General features: G+C 34.5%; 1 protein-coding gene and 1 long non-coding RNA gene across 2 annotated transcripts in view; one reads left to right on the top strand and one right to left on the bottom strand.

Moving 5' to 3' along the window:
* LOC138699892 (uncharacterized) overlaps positions 1-16,343 on the bottom strand; it is a 561,221-nt gene that overhangs the window by 118,133 nt on the left and 426,745 nt on the right. The window lies entirely within an intron of this gene.
* On the top strand, positions 79-15,930 carry LOC138699890 (mucin-22-like). The gene is made up of 2 exons (XM_069826091.1): positions 79-132; positions 10,916-15,930. The coding sequence occupies exons 1-2, from the start codon at positions 118-120 to the stop codon at positions 15,779-15,781; spliced, it is 4,881 nt and encodes a 1,626-aa protein (XP_069682192.1). The 5' UTR covers positions 79-117; the 3' UTR covers positions 15,782-15,930.

The following is a 16,343-nucleotide window of genomic DNA, read 5'->3' as shown; positions in this document are numbered from 1 at the left end:
ACTCACCTCGACAAGAAACTGATCTAAAAAAAACTGCACGGAAAATACAGTAGAATAAAACGGTAAGCGTGTATCTCTGCCGGACATTAGCAGTTGGACAAGCATCAGGTCTTCGCCATGGAGTTTTTGAAGGTAAAGTCTATGAAGCACTATGTAAGCGGAGAAAAATTATTAATTTTGACTGCTGACCACAACATTTAATATATACAATATGTATGGTTATTCCAAAGTAAGCTTCCAGTTTGTACTGTACATATTAACAGTTTGGTGAAAAATCTTGGAAAGGCACTTATATTAATGCGAATACTGGATTACAGGTAATTACAGAGTGGTTTGATTCAAACGCTCTTTCCTTTAACACATCCAAAACAACTGTTGTTCCGTTTTCACTAAAATCTAGTGGTCTTAAAACTCTTCAATCTTCTTTTAGGCTCAAAATTCATCATTCTGATTGTTCTTCTCAAAATGTTATTGTGAATGTCTCATATTAACCGAATCCTCAGAAGTTAAGTATTTAGGCATTACAATCGACCAACACTTACGATGGAATAAACATATTAGTAATATTACATATTTATGCAATAGATTACGTAAAACAATTTATATCTTTGTTAAACTTCAGTCATATTTACCAGTTAATAGTTTACGTCTCATTTATTTAGCTTTATTTCAATCCATTCTCCAATATGGAATTTTAGGATGGGGAAATGCTTATAATTCTAATCTCACTCCTCTAATACTTATTCAGAAAAGAATAATTAAAATATGCCTTAATAAACCAATTGATTACTCATCCGAGCTTTTGTTCACTGATTTTAATGTTTTCAAAGTTAAACAGATTTATTATATTGCCTTATTAAACTTCATACATAAAAATAGTAATAAATTCAAATTGTATCATCATAAATATGGAACTAAAAGATCCGATTTTATACGACCAGCAGAACCAAAGTGTTTCACAAGCACAGCTCTTAGCCATGGTACCTACTTTGGTCCAAGGTTATATAATAAAATAATTGAAAAATACCCAAATTTGGAAAATTTTAGTATCAGAAATTTCAAAAATAGCGTTAGGAATTTAATTGTTAAAACATATATGTTGATTTAATATGTGTATGGATGTGTATGATTTGAAGTGTTAAAATTGAAATTGTATTTTTAAAGTTAATATATTCTTTTTTTTTTTCCTTGACCCACTTTGTGTCAAATAACTTCGATTGTATTAAGTATGTGTTTAGATAACTCCCTGAGCACGAGTTTTTACTCCTTCAGGGAAGAATTAAGGCTGTATTATTGTACTTGTTATTTTACTAACAATAAACAACAAAAACATAGCCTACATATCATTATGCTTCAGAGGGATTGGTTTTATTTTCTTTCGATGTGCATTTCCTTGCTATGGTGACTACATTACGCCTGAACTCGTATAAACAATTTTGGTTAAGAATACAGACTGCAATAATAAATCGTTTTCCTTTTACGAGTTCGTATTGGCCTCGTTCAGTGCTATTACGAATGCAACAACAATGCATGGATTGAAAAATGGACCGTGCTGTATAAAATCATTTCGTAAACTGATGAACAAATTTGAGAAACCGGTAGTTACCGATAACAAACGATCGAGTAGTCATGTTTCACTTTTTTTTTGTTTCTTGCTTCTTCTTGTTATAATAAACTCACATTGGTGTCTTTGCAGAATCTAGAAACGTATGGCCGTTTTAAACTGGGAGCTTATTTTTTGGATAACCTTTTATATTCCGAAACAATCCGCCTTCAACGACTACATTTTTATCAAAATTTGACATGGGCCGTTTTCACCAACGGCGGAAAATTTACTGATTATCTTAGTATTTTTGTATAAAACTCGGTTAATAACATTATTCGGATAACACTCAACTCTGTGTTCATCAGACCATTTACTAGCTGAGTTTTCTGGAACCTAGATTTCGATTTCAATTTACTTTGAACCTTTAAATTATCAGCACCATCTATAAGATACTGCTCGAAACTAGACAAATTTGGATGAAAAACTGACTTGCACCAAACAAGCTGTTATCATTTTTCATTTTTCCTTTCCATTTCATTTATTGTATTCCATAGATATTACATTAGCATTTAAGCTTTAAGATGTAGAACAAGTCAAAATTTTACAAGATTACAATTTTTTGGCGAGATGAAATGAGATGAGGTCGAGGATTCGCCATAGATAACCTGGCATTTTACTTATGGTTGAGGAAAACCTCGGAAAAAACGCAATCAGGTAATCAGACCAAACAGCGATCTAAGCCACCTGCGGTTCAGCAGGGTAAGGAGTCTGCCGACTGAGCTACGTTGGTGGCTCCACAAAAAAAATTCAGTACATAGCAAGCAGATGATTCAGTTTACAAACCTAAACAATTATTCATCAGTTGAGCTACAAAATGTAATATATAACAAGGAAGTTAATTCAATTTAAAGCATACGTCGGCAAAACTACTTTCCGAATACATCAGCAGAACGCAATAAGCTCAGCATTCAAATGGAAGGGATGAAAGGGGGTGAGTACGCTTCTTCTTACCACAGTAGTCAATGTACAGTGCCGGACTGTAATCTTAGAAATACAACGTTGATCACAGTGATTATTATTGACGTTTTCAATATTTTTTTCGTCACTTTTCACAGTTTCGTTGAATAATGACTGATAAAGTATAACAGAACAAAACCGGGACAGTAATTCAAAGAGAAATGGTATTTCAGTAACTGATCAAAGTGGGATACTCATCTCTAACACGGGTTTTTCTTTCTGGTTTTGCAATGTTCATTTTTGTAAAAAATTGTTCACATATAATCATATAATGTGGAGCCATACATGGCTGTGATTTTGGCTGCATAAGACATGAGATTAGTGTATTTTAATTTGTTAACAATTTGAAAATATTAACACATTCGGAAACTTTATACTGTATTTCCATAAAACACGTTGTTTAAGAGATACGGTATACAACTCCCTATTGTAATTCAGATCTTATTATCATCGCTTCTAAGCCAAAAAGATTTCCATACAATTGGAAATCAGTTTCAATTTTTAAATTGAACGAATCATTTATTATGAAAATCTTTATGTAGTTCATTCAAGAGATCAATGTAATATTGTAATTTGAAATATCATATACAGTATTTTCAAATGAGTGGAAGCAAGGAAAATTAAATGTCTTCGTTTTTAATAAATTCCATAAATGTGTAAGTAAAAGGAAAGAATTGATATTGTCGTACATATGAACTATATTTTTTATTATTCCCTTGAAGGTATCGATTTAAATTGTTGAAGTGTTCTGAAATTTCGGAAAGGGATGTCAAATCTAGCAGCCAATTTTCCTGCAATTTGGGAATTTTTGTGTCTATAACAGTAAATATTTATTAACATATTGAAATCCTAGGGCAGTGTAATATAATATTTCAAACATAGGCGACAATTACTGGTACGTAAAGAAAATTATACGCACCTTTTCCTTCATAAAAGCAGAAGTTATGTTACGCTTGCCAAAAACCGACGAAGCATTTTTTGAAGGCTAAGTCACTTTATAGCTGTATAATATGGAATGGAAAATATGGTGTTCTTCCCCCACGTCCTGTAGGAGTTTTCGTAATTTCCGATGTTTTAATTTGACTTTGATTTTATTTGGGTCATGATGTCAAAAATCAACTCCATAACATATTTCATTTTTGTTGCTTTCCTCCATAGTGCCTCTTGGTGAATTATAGAATGGATGAAAATTATATTATTATCAATGTTTAATTGTGGAATTACAGTAAAGTAATACATTCTAGCATAATAATAATAATAATTTATATATATTTTACAAGGATCGATATTCTGTTCGAAATTCACATTTCCGTGGGATTTTCAATGGTCTTTATAATGACATGATACTATGAAGCCAACCCACCAGTGATATCAGTTACGTTGTATACAACGAACTGCAAGTCCGTTGTGGGTGGGGGTATAGCCTCTACTATGTACCTATGTACTCCTCTTCATTTGCTTCGTTTTCCAGGGGCTGCTCGCGAGTCACGACGATGATGATGATGATGATGATGATGATGATAATAATAATAATAATAATAATAATAATAATAATAATAATAATAATAATAATACTTACAAACAGCTTTTAAGGAACCCGCAGGTTCACTGCCGCCCTCACATAAGCCCGCCATCGGTCCCTATCCTGTGCAAGATTAATCCGGTCTCTATCACCATATCCACCTCCCTCAAATCCTTTTTAATATTATCCTCCCATCTACGTCTTGGCCTCCCCAAAGGTCTTTTTCCCTCCGGTCTCCCAACTAACACTCTATATGCATTTCTGGATTCGCCCATACGTGCTACATGCCCTGCCCATCTCAAGCGTCTGGATTTAATGTTTCTAATTATGTCAGGTGAAGAAAACAATGCGTGCAGTTCTGCGTTGTGTAACTTTCTCCACTCTCCTGTAATTTCATCTCTCTTAGCTCCAAATATTTTCCTAAGAACCTTATTCTCAAACATCCTTAATCTCTGTTCCTCTCTCAAAGCGAGAGTTCAAGTTTCAAAACCATACAGAACGACCGGTAATACAACTGTTTTATAAATTCTAACATTCAGATTATTTGACAGCAGACTAGATGACAAAAACTTCTTAATCGAATAATAGCAGGCATTTTCCTACATTTATTCTGCGTTTAATTTCCTTCCGAGTGTCATTTATATTTTTGTTACTGTTGCTCCAAGATATTTAAATTATTCAACCTCTTCGAAGTTTAAATCTCCAATTTTTATGTTTCTATTTCGTACAATATTCTGTTCGCGAGACATGATCATATACTTTGTCTTTCCGGGATTTACTTCCAAACCTATTCCTTTACTTGCTTCAGTAAAATTTCTGTGTTTTCCCTAATCGTTTGTGAATTTTTTCCTAACAATAAGGCCTAATAATACTAAATCCCGAATCAGAAATAAAATACAATGATATTAATCAGTTATTATTTATGCCATAGCTCCTTGATACAAAGGCGGCATCGTATTATGGAATGAGAATTGGTTCGAGCGCTATCCTGTGAGAGAACGCATATGTTAATGAGATTTAGGGCACAGTATAGATCAGGTGTCCATTCAGCATTGTCATGAATTTGGGGAGTAACAGTAGGTAGCGCCGATTCCGCGAACCAGCTAAATCGGCTGGGGAGGATCATCGTGCTAACCACAAGACGCACTGCAGTACACTGGTTTGAAGATTTTTCACCTCTGCTGAGACAAGTAGACGTGAAACCAGCATGGGCTGTCGCGCCGAGGACTAAACAGTTAAAATAATATACGTTCAGTGGAAACTTATTTTAATATTATCCTTATCTACACACTTAATGTTATACCTGAAATGTAAGAACTGCAACTTTTTAGATTTACTGCAAGTACCACAAAAACTGGAGGACCGACCTCGGTAATTAAGGGGACTGTGGGAATATATATTTTTAATTTTGCTATGTTCTTCCCGAATATTATAATACTAAGTTCTAATCATGAACATTAATAAAGTAAGACAGAATCAGAGAGAAATGAATTATCAACACCGAAAACAAAGATGAATTATTAGTATTTTGAAGAATTATAATTATGGACGTGATTTTATTATGACTATTTTACCCTGATTTTACCCTTTTGTTGATGGCGTACAAAATTTTGTCCAATATTTTTTTGAGAAGATTAACTCCGCATGTAGATGAAATTATTGGGGATCATCAGTGTGGTTTTAGGAGTAATAGATCAACTATTTTGTATTCGGCAGCTATTGGAGGAGAAATGGGAGTACACCAATTATTCATAGATTTCAAAAAGGCATATGTCTCTGTAAAGAGGGAAGTTTTATAGCCTATAAGCTTAATAATCTTATAGAAGTTGATATTCCCAAGGAATTAGTTCGATTAAGTGAATTAAAATGTGTATCAGTGAAACGTACAGCGGAGTCCGCATAGGCCAAAGGTGCGGTCTCTGAAACCGATCCCAAAAATTTAATGTGGAAATGATCCAATTCCCGCAACTTTACGAATGTGAACGTTTGTGTACTTTCTGAAAGGGAAACCGGTGGCGCTGTTCACTTAGTGATATTCAATTATTTCGTGTAGTACTGGAGATAGTACACATAGTATATGGCTAGTGGTATCGTAGACCGCATGTTTGTGTAACTGGACTGTTTTTTCTCCGTTCTGGCAATGAATTCTACACAAGGCCCTTCGCAAAAATTTAGTGTTAGTGATGAAAACTTTGACGAGACAGTGCTTCAGTAGATAGAGGATGAGGATAGTGAGTTGACTCTGCAGGTGAACAAGATTTCGTCCTTGAAAGTGATCAACAATGGTTGCCTATTGAAAGTGTACTGTATATAAAGTACGAGTAGGTAGTGTTTATGAATATTTTTGCTTTAAACAATATATATTATTTCTTTTTTATTTCATGTAATCATTAAATGTATAATATTCCGCTAATTTCATTCAAAATTGAACATTAATACATATACAGGGTGTAAGGGGTATAAGTGCCGTCCTTTTCAAAGTCATCGGGGACGGTCTACAGGATCAAAAAATGTTCATACAACATAGGATCTAAATTAGATAGTTTTCCCAGAAAAATATTTCTTCTCCTATTTTATTCGCGTTATACTGCTTATATCGTTAGTGAAATTACGATAATAATGACATCAGTAGGTCTAATTAGCAAAGGGTTAATATTAGTTTAAATATATATTTTGTATGTTCTATTGCGTTTTCGTGAAATTAAGTAAAATTGCAGGGTAAACTTTGTTAATATTGTGGCATGAGAAACGTGGCAACGTATTCAGCAGGCAGTACTCTGCACAGACATAGGCACGTACATGTCAGCTGAGTTCAAGCTCCCTGTCCATAGGTCTACTGCCGAGCGGATGACAGTTCGGCACCAACTTATTCGATAAACAACTTACAATGTCATTCACAGTTCTAGGAATATTATATGTTATTAATTTATAGAGAAAGTCGTCGTAATTCAAGTGAGGCAAGAAGATGTACCGTCAATGTTTTCCGGAATGAAGGTTACCTAATCGGCGAACTTTTGCAGCGGTTTCTCAACGTTCATTAGGTACTGAGAGTCTCTTACCTCGTTTCGCGTAGTAGTAGGTTATTTTACGACGCTTTGTCAGCATCTTAGGTTATTTAGGGTCTGAATGAGATGAAGGTGATAATGCCGGTGAAATGAGTCCGGAGTCCAACACCGAAACTTACCCAGCATTTGCTCATATTGGGTTGAAGGAAAACCCTGGAAAAACCTCAACCAGGTAACTTGCCCCGACCGGGAATCGAACCCGGGCCACCTGGTTTCGCGGCCAGACACGCTAACCGTTACTCCACACTTTGTGGACCCTCGTTTCGAAAATCACACAAACAGAAATTTCTTTAAAAATGGTACTGCTTTATGGAAGCGGGAGAGATTAAAATGTTGGATTTAAGAAAAAGTTCGTGTAATTTTGTGCAGTAAACCATTATTGTTTATTTTTATACGTACAATAAAAAATGGACCAATATTCCCAATGAAATGGAAATTTACCATAAAGTTCTATTAATGTGATTGAAAGTTTGGATTTGTTATTCGTTTTATGTAAACAACGGTCCGCCCTTACATTAGCTCTTTTGTACCGGCATGTCTGTATTCGCTTGAGCTGCACCGTGTACTTGTAACTCCCTCCTATCCAGCAGCGTTACCAAACGCCTAATATTGAAACTTTAATAATTAGTTTAATATTGCAATTAGAAAAACAATTGTAAGGAAATTTTTTCTTCCTTATGACATGAAGAATAATCAGTTAAAATAATGGCACTTATACCCCTTAGAGTATTGATAGAGGCATCTACATTTGTGTACACAGTACTTCCAAACAGTAGTTGTCACGTCATTGAGCATTTATGATTTTACAAAAAAAACATTGCAGTATATTACATCTCAGCTTTTTAAATTAAGCGAAGAGATGTAAAACAACACCATCAAAGTTAATTCACATCCATAGCTTTATTCTTGTGCACACAACAATACTAATATAATATCGGAATCAGAGACCGCACATCTGTTTTCAAAGCTCATATTACGTAAGTCTGTTGTTTAGGGTTAAAAAGAAACGCTTTAATACGCGGCGGTACGCTGACCTGTAACTAACGAATAGTTCAGAAATACCTCAAGGACATGGTACAGTTTGTTCAAAACATTCATTTTTATTAATTACTAGCTAAAAGTTCCCGGCATTACTCGGGTTTTCCTCTTTGCTTCAGACTTGAGGAGATCTCGGCAACTCAAGTATAGAAAAACAAAACGAATTACTGTCTTTACTAAGCTTTTCTAGTCCCTAAAGATGAATCTTTACATAGTGTCACTTAAATGAATTAATGACCTTCTTAGCCAAAACACCTGCCAAGATTAACAGAATTTAAAACAGCTGATGATCAGACACCGAAGAGAAAAGATGCTATCATGTACCTTACTTTTTTTTGTTCTTAATTAGATTGTCTTGTAGTTTAACTAAAGAAAAACATTCCCTCGGTCCCTTTTCATCCGTGTAGCATAGACTCAATGTTCTACAGTGATCTAAAGCTGTGCTGACACAAATTTAGTGTAATTTCCTGTTTACGTGTGCTTTCGCTTGACGTTTAAAGACAGTTAACGATAAATAGGTAATTCTCTTCTTCTCAGTCTGAACCCTTTGGGGTCTCATGGTGAGTTACAATTTACCTCTTAATCGCTGGTATCAAAGAATCAATATGGAAATAAAAAAAATATATATATAATAGGATTGGAGAATTTGAACCCCTTGACCGCTTTACGTCTGCTTATAGCATACCCGTTTTCTTAAATATGACTCGAAAAATGATGTCTTACAAATACTCGTACATAATACTGTATCTTAATTATGTCATTTTTATTTTATGTTACAGAACAGGCCCTACAATATATAATCACGGAATTAAACATTTTTGGACTTGAAGGATAATATTTGAGGGAAACTTATTTTAAAAATTAACAGATTGTTATTTCCAGTAGGCTTAACATACATATTATTGTACATTCACGACATGATAATATAGATATAATTTAGCAATAACACATATTCGGACATGAACAACAATATTTTGAAAGACATACATATTAGCATTAATACGCTGTTATTTTCAGTGAGCTTACGTATGTACAGTACATTCACATAATTGTATGGTAACTTTGTTTGAGACAGCATAAATAAAATACTACGGATATTATTTATATAGTAAAACCCCCTTTATGTCGGATTAAAATAAAATAACATATCTAAAATAATGCAAACAAATTATCAAAACAATAAAAAAACAGGCTCGAACCTGGGTTCCTCTACACCAAAGTAATTCACCCTACTACTATGCTACAGAGCTATCTAGTAAAGCAATTGAATTTACGTGTTATGAATGCCTTCATGTTTGCTGTCTATTATGTTTGATTTTGAATAGGCTACTTAAATATTAAACAAAAATATGTTCTATGCTATATTATATTGTAAATTCAAGCCACATGACACATTCAATCAAAAGATCGTCCCTCATTTACGTAATTTGAATTTAATGTTATTTTATTTAATATTTCAGTATAATTGTATGGTAACTTTGTTTGAAACAGCATAAATAAAATACTACGGATATATTATTTATGTAGTGAAACCCCCCTTTATATTGGTTTAAAATAAAATAACGTATCTAAAATAATGTTGTATTTAATTATGTGATTGTTATTTTATGTACAGAATACAGTATAATCTGGCAATGAATCATTTTTGAACTTGAAGAATAATATTTTGAGAGAAGGTTATTTTAAAAATTAACAGATTGCTATTTCCAGTAGGCTTAACATATATACTGTACATTCACAACATGATAATATCGATATAATTAGGAATAACACATATTCGGACATGAATAACAATAATGTGAAAGACATATATTTTAGAATTAATATACTGTCATTTTCAGTGAGCTTAAATACGTACATTAACATAATTTTATGGTAACTCTGTTTGAGACAGCATAAATAAAATACTACGGATATATTATTTATGTAGTAAAACTCCCTTTATGGCGGGTTAAAATAATATAAAGTATCTAAAATAATGTAAATAAATTATCAAAAAATGTTTAAAAAAGTATTGTGCGCAGGTTCGAACTTGAGTCTCCATACATTAAAGTCACTCACCTTACCACAACGCTATAGAGAGCTACGTGTTAAAGTGCTTGAATTTAAGTGTTATGAATGCTTTCATATTTGCTGTCTATTAGGTTTGGTTTTGAATTTATGTTATTGACCATGACAAATTCAATCAAGAGATCGTTCCTCATTTACGATATTTAAATTTAATGTTATTTTATTTAATATTTCAATAATAATATGGGCGCTTTTACAACGGAAGAATATGTGACTGGATGACGTCAATAAAAGACAACTGACTGTAGAATAGGCCATTTTAATATCATACATGCCTTATTTCTTTTTAATTTTTATTGTTTTCAATAATTTAACGTCCATCTGTCCAATTTTAATGTAGCCTATGTTCTTCTCCGGGTTATGAAGGTAAATGTGCAAACTTTGGCAAATATTGGTCAAAGCGTGTAGATTTGTATTGAGTACATACATACATACATACATACATACATACATACATACATACATACATGTACATGTACATACATAGCCACATTGATTTTTATATATAAGATATAAAAGTTTATAAAATCCTAATTGTTCAAGAAAGCATGTACTGTTACGTTAGGTAATAGAGCATGCTGATGAAGGAAAAAACACATGTTGTAACGCATTTTATTTATGGTTCATAATTTTAAAATTAATTAATTTTATTTACAGACAATAATCGCTGTGATTATTACGTCTTTACTACTACAAGAAGCTTCATCACAAGTGGAAACAACAGGACCTTCTCAAGAAATTACTCCAACAACCACTGCATCTCCATGCAACAACAATGGAGTTCTCAAATTAACAGTAGGGAGGTTGATTGACAATTTTAAATCTGCTGCGATCAAATCAATTAATGCCACAGTTGGGAGGATTGCTGAAATAACTCCAGGGGGTTTGCTGCAGCCTTTGAAAAATATATTGGCTGGAGTAAATCACAGAATTATCGAGATAATAACGAAATCAACAGAGGGAATACAAAATATTCCTGAAAGAAACACGTCCTTACCTATAATAAGAGGGACACTTATTGATGTCAAAACCAGAATAGACAGAATAATATATGAACTGATTAATACGATACATAATTTACTACCAGATTTTTTATTTAGTAAAGCCCAAACTTATATTTTCGACTTATTGAACGATATTCATGATCGCATCAGTGCAACTGTAGACGAGATACTCAATATAATTATTGGATGTCTCAAAGTGCAAAGGACAACAGAAGTGCCTACCACTGTATCCCCATGTAATAATAAAGGCATTATTGATCTGACTATAGGTCGATTACTTAGGGGATTAAAATCGACTCTTAGTAGGGCTACAGAATTGACAGTAGGTGTATTTGCCGAAATTATACCCTCTGTTCCAATCCTTGATCAAATAAAAAAATTAGTTGAGAACTTATATAAGTCAATCCACGTAACGATTACAAACTTCTTCGATGATATGTTGAAATTCCCGGAGAGAGAAACTTCTTTCGAAAAATTTAGGGGTTTTGTAAAAAAAATTACGGATGATATAGACAACGAAATAACCAAGTTAATAGATAAATTAAAAAATAATGTCCCAGAAAAAATATTTCCCGGGCTACGCCAGAATATCGAAGGTATAAAAATAATGATAAAAGATCCTATAATTGCTACGACTAATGAAATATTCAACATAATATTGGGATGTCTACATACGCAAAAGGAACCAGAAATCAATACCATTTCAACAGTATTCGAAGAATCTCCTTGCAACAATAATGGTATATTTAATATAACAATAGGAAGGACTCTTGCAGCATTAGAATCAATTGGTACAAATACAATAGCCCTCACGATAGGGACGATTGCCAAAATAGTGCCTTCAGGCTTCGTATTTGGATCGGTAAAGAAAGCGTTCCAAGAATTTGATGACAAGACGAAAAGAGCGATTGAAAAATTCTTCGAATCTATACGAAATATCCCAGAAAGACAGACTTCCTCACCTAGAGTGAGAGGATTTCTAAAAAATATGACTCTTAAAGTAGATGAAAGTATTGAACATCTAATAACTATCCTAAACAAAATAATACCAAATATTATCTTTCCAAAAGTGCGCGAAATGTTAATATCTTATGCAAAGAGCATAAAAAGTTTGCTAATAGCCACAGTAGATGAGATGTTAAATATATTGATAGGCTGCCTTAAAACAGGCCATAAAACACACAACAATGAACAATCAACGGGTACTCCAACAAAATTACTCACATTTTCAACAAGTACAGAAATATCTCCAAATCCAATGACGCAGGAAATAATTCAAGAAAATGGTCAAATAAAGGATAATGATGAGGTATGGATAGATACACCTGCAATAACAACAAAAGATGAAACAAGTACTTCCATCGCATATAGAGCAACTACTGAGAACGTTACTATCGCTGGAACTATAAAGTTCACAGATGATACTCTACAGGAAACAAAAACTTCACCAATAGCATCTGTGACTCTCACTGGAAAAACATCAAATCAAAATTTATTTACTACTCTAAAATATGATTCAACAGACTCTATTGCAGTGAAAACCACACCTATAACAAACGTTTCTGAGACAATAGCTCAAAGCACTTTAACTGTTGGGACTGGACTGTCAAAAGAATCTATTGCAGAACAAACCACATCTACAAGAATAGTGTCGGAGGCTACAAAAGCAGATACTACTAGTATTACAGTGTCAACAATTTCTGCTGCACAAAAAACACCTTCAACAACAGTTTCCAACACCATCGCTGTAGAGACAACATCTCAAGACATTACTACTGTTGAGACTATACCGTCCACACAATCCACTCCAGAACAAACTATTCCTATAACAAATTCTGAAAATTCCGTTGCTGAAGTAACAGCACAAAGCGCTAATATCGCTGGAATTAAAATGTCAACCAACACTTCCGCAGAAGAGACTGCAGCTACAACAATTTCTGAGACAAAAGCTCAAGGCAATAGATCTCTTGGGATAGAAACGTCAAGAGAGTCTAACGCAGAACAATCTACACCTACAACAATATTGGGCACTACAACAGTAAAAACATCTGAGAATGCTACTATTGCTGGCGCTATAGTGTCAATAGAATCCATTACAGAAAAAACTACACATACAACAGTTTCCAATAACATCACTGTAGAGATGACAGATCAAGGCGTTAGTAATGGAGAGACTACACAGTCCAAAGAGATCGCTCTAGAACAAACTACACTTACTATAAATGATATCACTGCTGAGGTAACAGCACAAAGCGTTACTATCTCTGGGATCACAGTGACAGCTGAAACTACTGCAGGACAAGCTATGTCTACAACAGTTACTACTGTTGAGACTACTGTATCAAATACTTCGGGAGGGCTAACCACAACTACAACAATAGCTTTTAACACTACCCCTACAGAGACAACAGCTCAAAGTGTAAACCTTGCTGGAACTACAGCATCAATACAAAATATTGCAGAACAAACCGCAAGTACAACAATGTCTGACGCCACTACTCTGGAAACAACAACTAAAAGTGAAACTATTTCTGAAACTACTATGGCATCAGATACTACAACTAAAAGCGATACTAATGCTGAAACTACTATGGCATCAGATACTATAGCTGAACAAACCAAAGAAGTTATAACAGATTCTGACACAACCATTGTAGAGACATCTCAAGGCGTTACGACTGGTGGGACTATAGTCTCCACAGAACCCACTGCAGGACAGAATACTTATACAACAATTTCTCACACCACCGCTGCTAGGACAACAGATTACAGCGTTACTACTGCTGGAACTACAAAATCAACAGAAACAACTGCAGAACAAAACATACCTACTACAGTTTCTGATACCGCCACTCCAGAAACAAGAGCTGAAAGCGTTACTAATGCTAGGGATACAATGTCATCAGAGAATACAGCAGAAATAAACACACCAACAACAGTTTCTGATAGCACCAATCTAGAAACAACACCTGAAAGTGGTACTAATGCTGAGACCACTGTGTCAACAGGTCGTGCAGTAAAGCAAACTATGCCTACAACAGTTTCTTATAAAACCACTCTAGAGACGAATGTTCAAAACGTTACTACTGCTGAAACTGCAGTTTCAATAGATTCTGTAAAACAGACTACACCCACATCTGACAACACCAATGCCGAGGAAAAGACTCAAAACGCTACTACAGCTACAGCTATAGTGTCAACTGAAATTACAACAAAAGAAATCACATCTACAACTGTCCTTGACAGAACCACTCTAGAAACAGATACTCAAGATGTTACTAATACTGAGGCTACAGTGTCAACAGGTAGTACTACACAACAAATTACATCTATAGCATCAATTTCTACGATTAACCCTGTAACAAATACTACTGCTGGGATAACGGCATCCATAGAACACACTGCAAAACAAACTATACCTACAACAATAATTTCTGACAATCTCACTACTGGAAAAACAGTTCAAAGTGTTCCTAATTTTGGAAATATAGTGTCAGCCGAAACTTCTGCAGAACAAACTACACCGACAACAGTGTTTGACCAAACCACTCTAGAATCGACAGTTCAAAAAGTAACTAATGCTGGGACTACAGTGTCAAGAGATACTACTGAAGAACAAATCACAACAACTACTGAGACTACAACTCTAGAGACAAATAAAATCTTTACTAATTCTAGTACTACCGGTTCAGTATCAACAGATCAAAACACAGAAACAACAATTTCTAACATCATCACTACAAACACAACAGCTCAATCCGTTAATAGTGCTGGAACTGCAGGGCCAACACATACTACTTCACAACAAACTGCACCTACAGCAATAATTTCTAATACAACTACTGAGAAAACGGCTCAAAGTCTTATTACTGCTGGAATTTCATCAGAAACTACTTCAGAACAAACTACACTTACAACTGTTCTTCCCACTACAACAAGAGAAGCAGTAAGTCAAAGCGTTATTAATGCTGCAACTACAATGTCAAAAGATAATATAGCAGAGCAAATGACTACTACAAGAGTTTCTGACATCAATACTGTAGATAAAATATCTCAAAGCATTACCACAGCTAGACCTACAGTGTCAACAAGAGCTACTTCGGAACAAAGTACAGCTAAAATAGCAATATCTCACAGCTCAGATGCTGATACATCAGCTCGAAGCGTTAATACTGCTGCAACTGCTATGTCAACAAAAACTACCGCTGAACATACCACACCTACAGTTGTATCTGATACAATCACCCAAGAAACAACAGCTCACAGCGTCACTAATGCTGAGACAACAGTGCTAAAAGACACAACTGCAGAACAAACAACATCTATAACCACTATGTTTGTTACGGCGGCGTCTGTACAGAGTACAGTGCAAGGTATTACTACTTCTGGAACATCGGCGCCCACAAAATTTTCAACAGAACAAATAAAGACTACAACAACAATAATTCCTGGCACTGCTACTGCTCAGGCAATAGCTCAAAGTGTTACTACTGCTGGAAGTACAGTCAACAAACACTAACACAGATCAAACCACACCCATGACAGTTTCTGACATTAGCACTTCGGAGATAACTCAAAGAGTTACTAGTGATAGAACTAAAGCGTCAGCTGAAACTACTTCAGAACAAATAAAAACTACACCACGTTTTGTCACTACTACTGTAGAAACAACAAATGAAAGCGTTATTAATGCTACAATGACAGAGTCTGTAGATACTACTTCAGAACATATGACATCTAGAACTACTTCTGACATCACTACAAAAGAGACAGAAGTACAAGGAGTTACTACTATTTAAACTATAACGTCCACAGTATCCACAGGAGAACAGATTACACTTATAACATTTTCTGGCAACACCAATGCTGAAACAATATCTAATACCGATAATGCTGTTGAAACTACAGTGCTAACAGAAACGATTACAGAACGAACCACACCTACAACGGTTTTCGACATCATCACTCTAAAGACAACAGCTGAAATTATTACAAATGCTAGGACTACAGTGTCAACAGAGAACAGAGCAGAAATAAATACACCAAATGTTTCTGATAACACCACTCTACAGACAGCGACT

Source organism: Periplaneta americana, chromosome 5 (assembly GCF_040183065.1).
Source record: "Periplaneta americana isolate PAMFEO1 chromosome 5, P.americana_PAMFEO1_priV1, whole genome shotgun sequence".
NCBI classification, from domain to species: Eukaryota; Metazoa; Arthropoda; class Insecta; order Blattodea; family Blattidae; genus Periplaneta; species Periplaneta americana.
The sequence above is the reverse complement of the archived record's forward strand: the minus strand, read 5'-3'. Positions and strand labels throughout refer to the sequence as shown.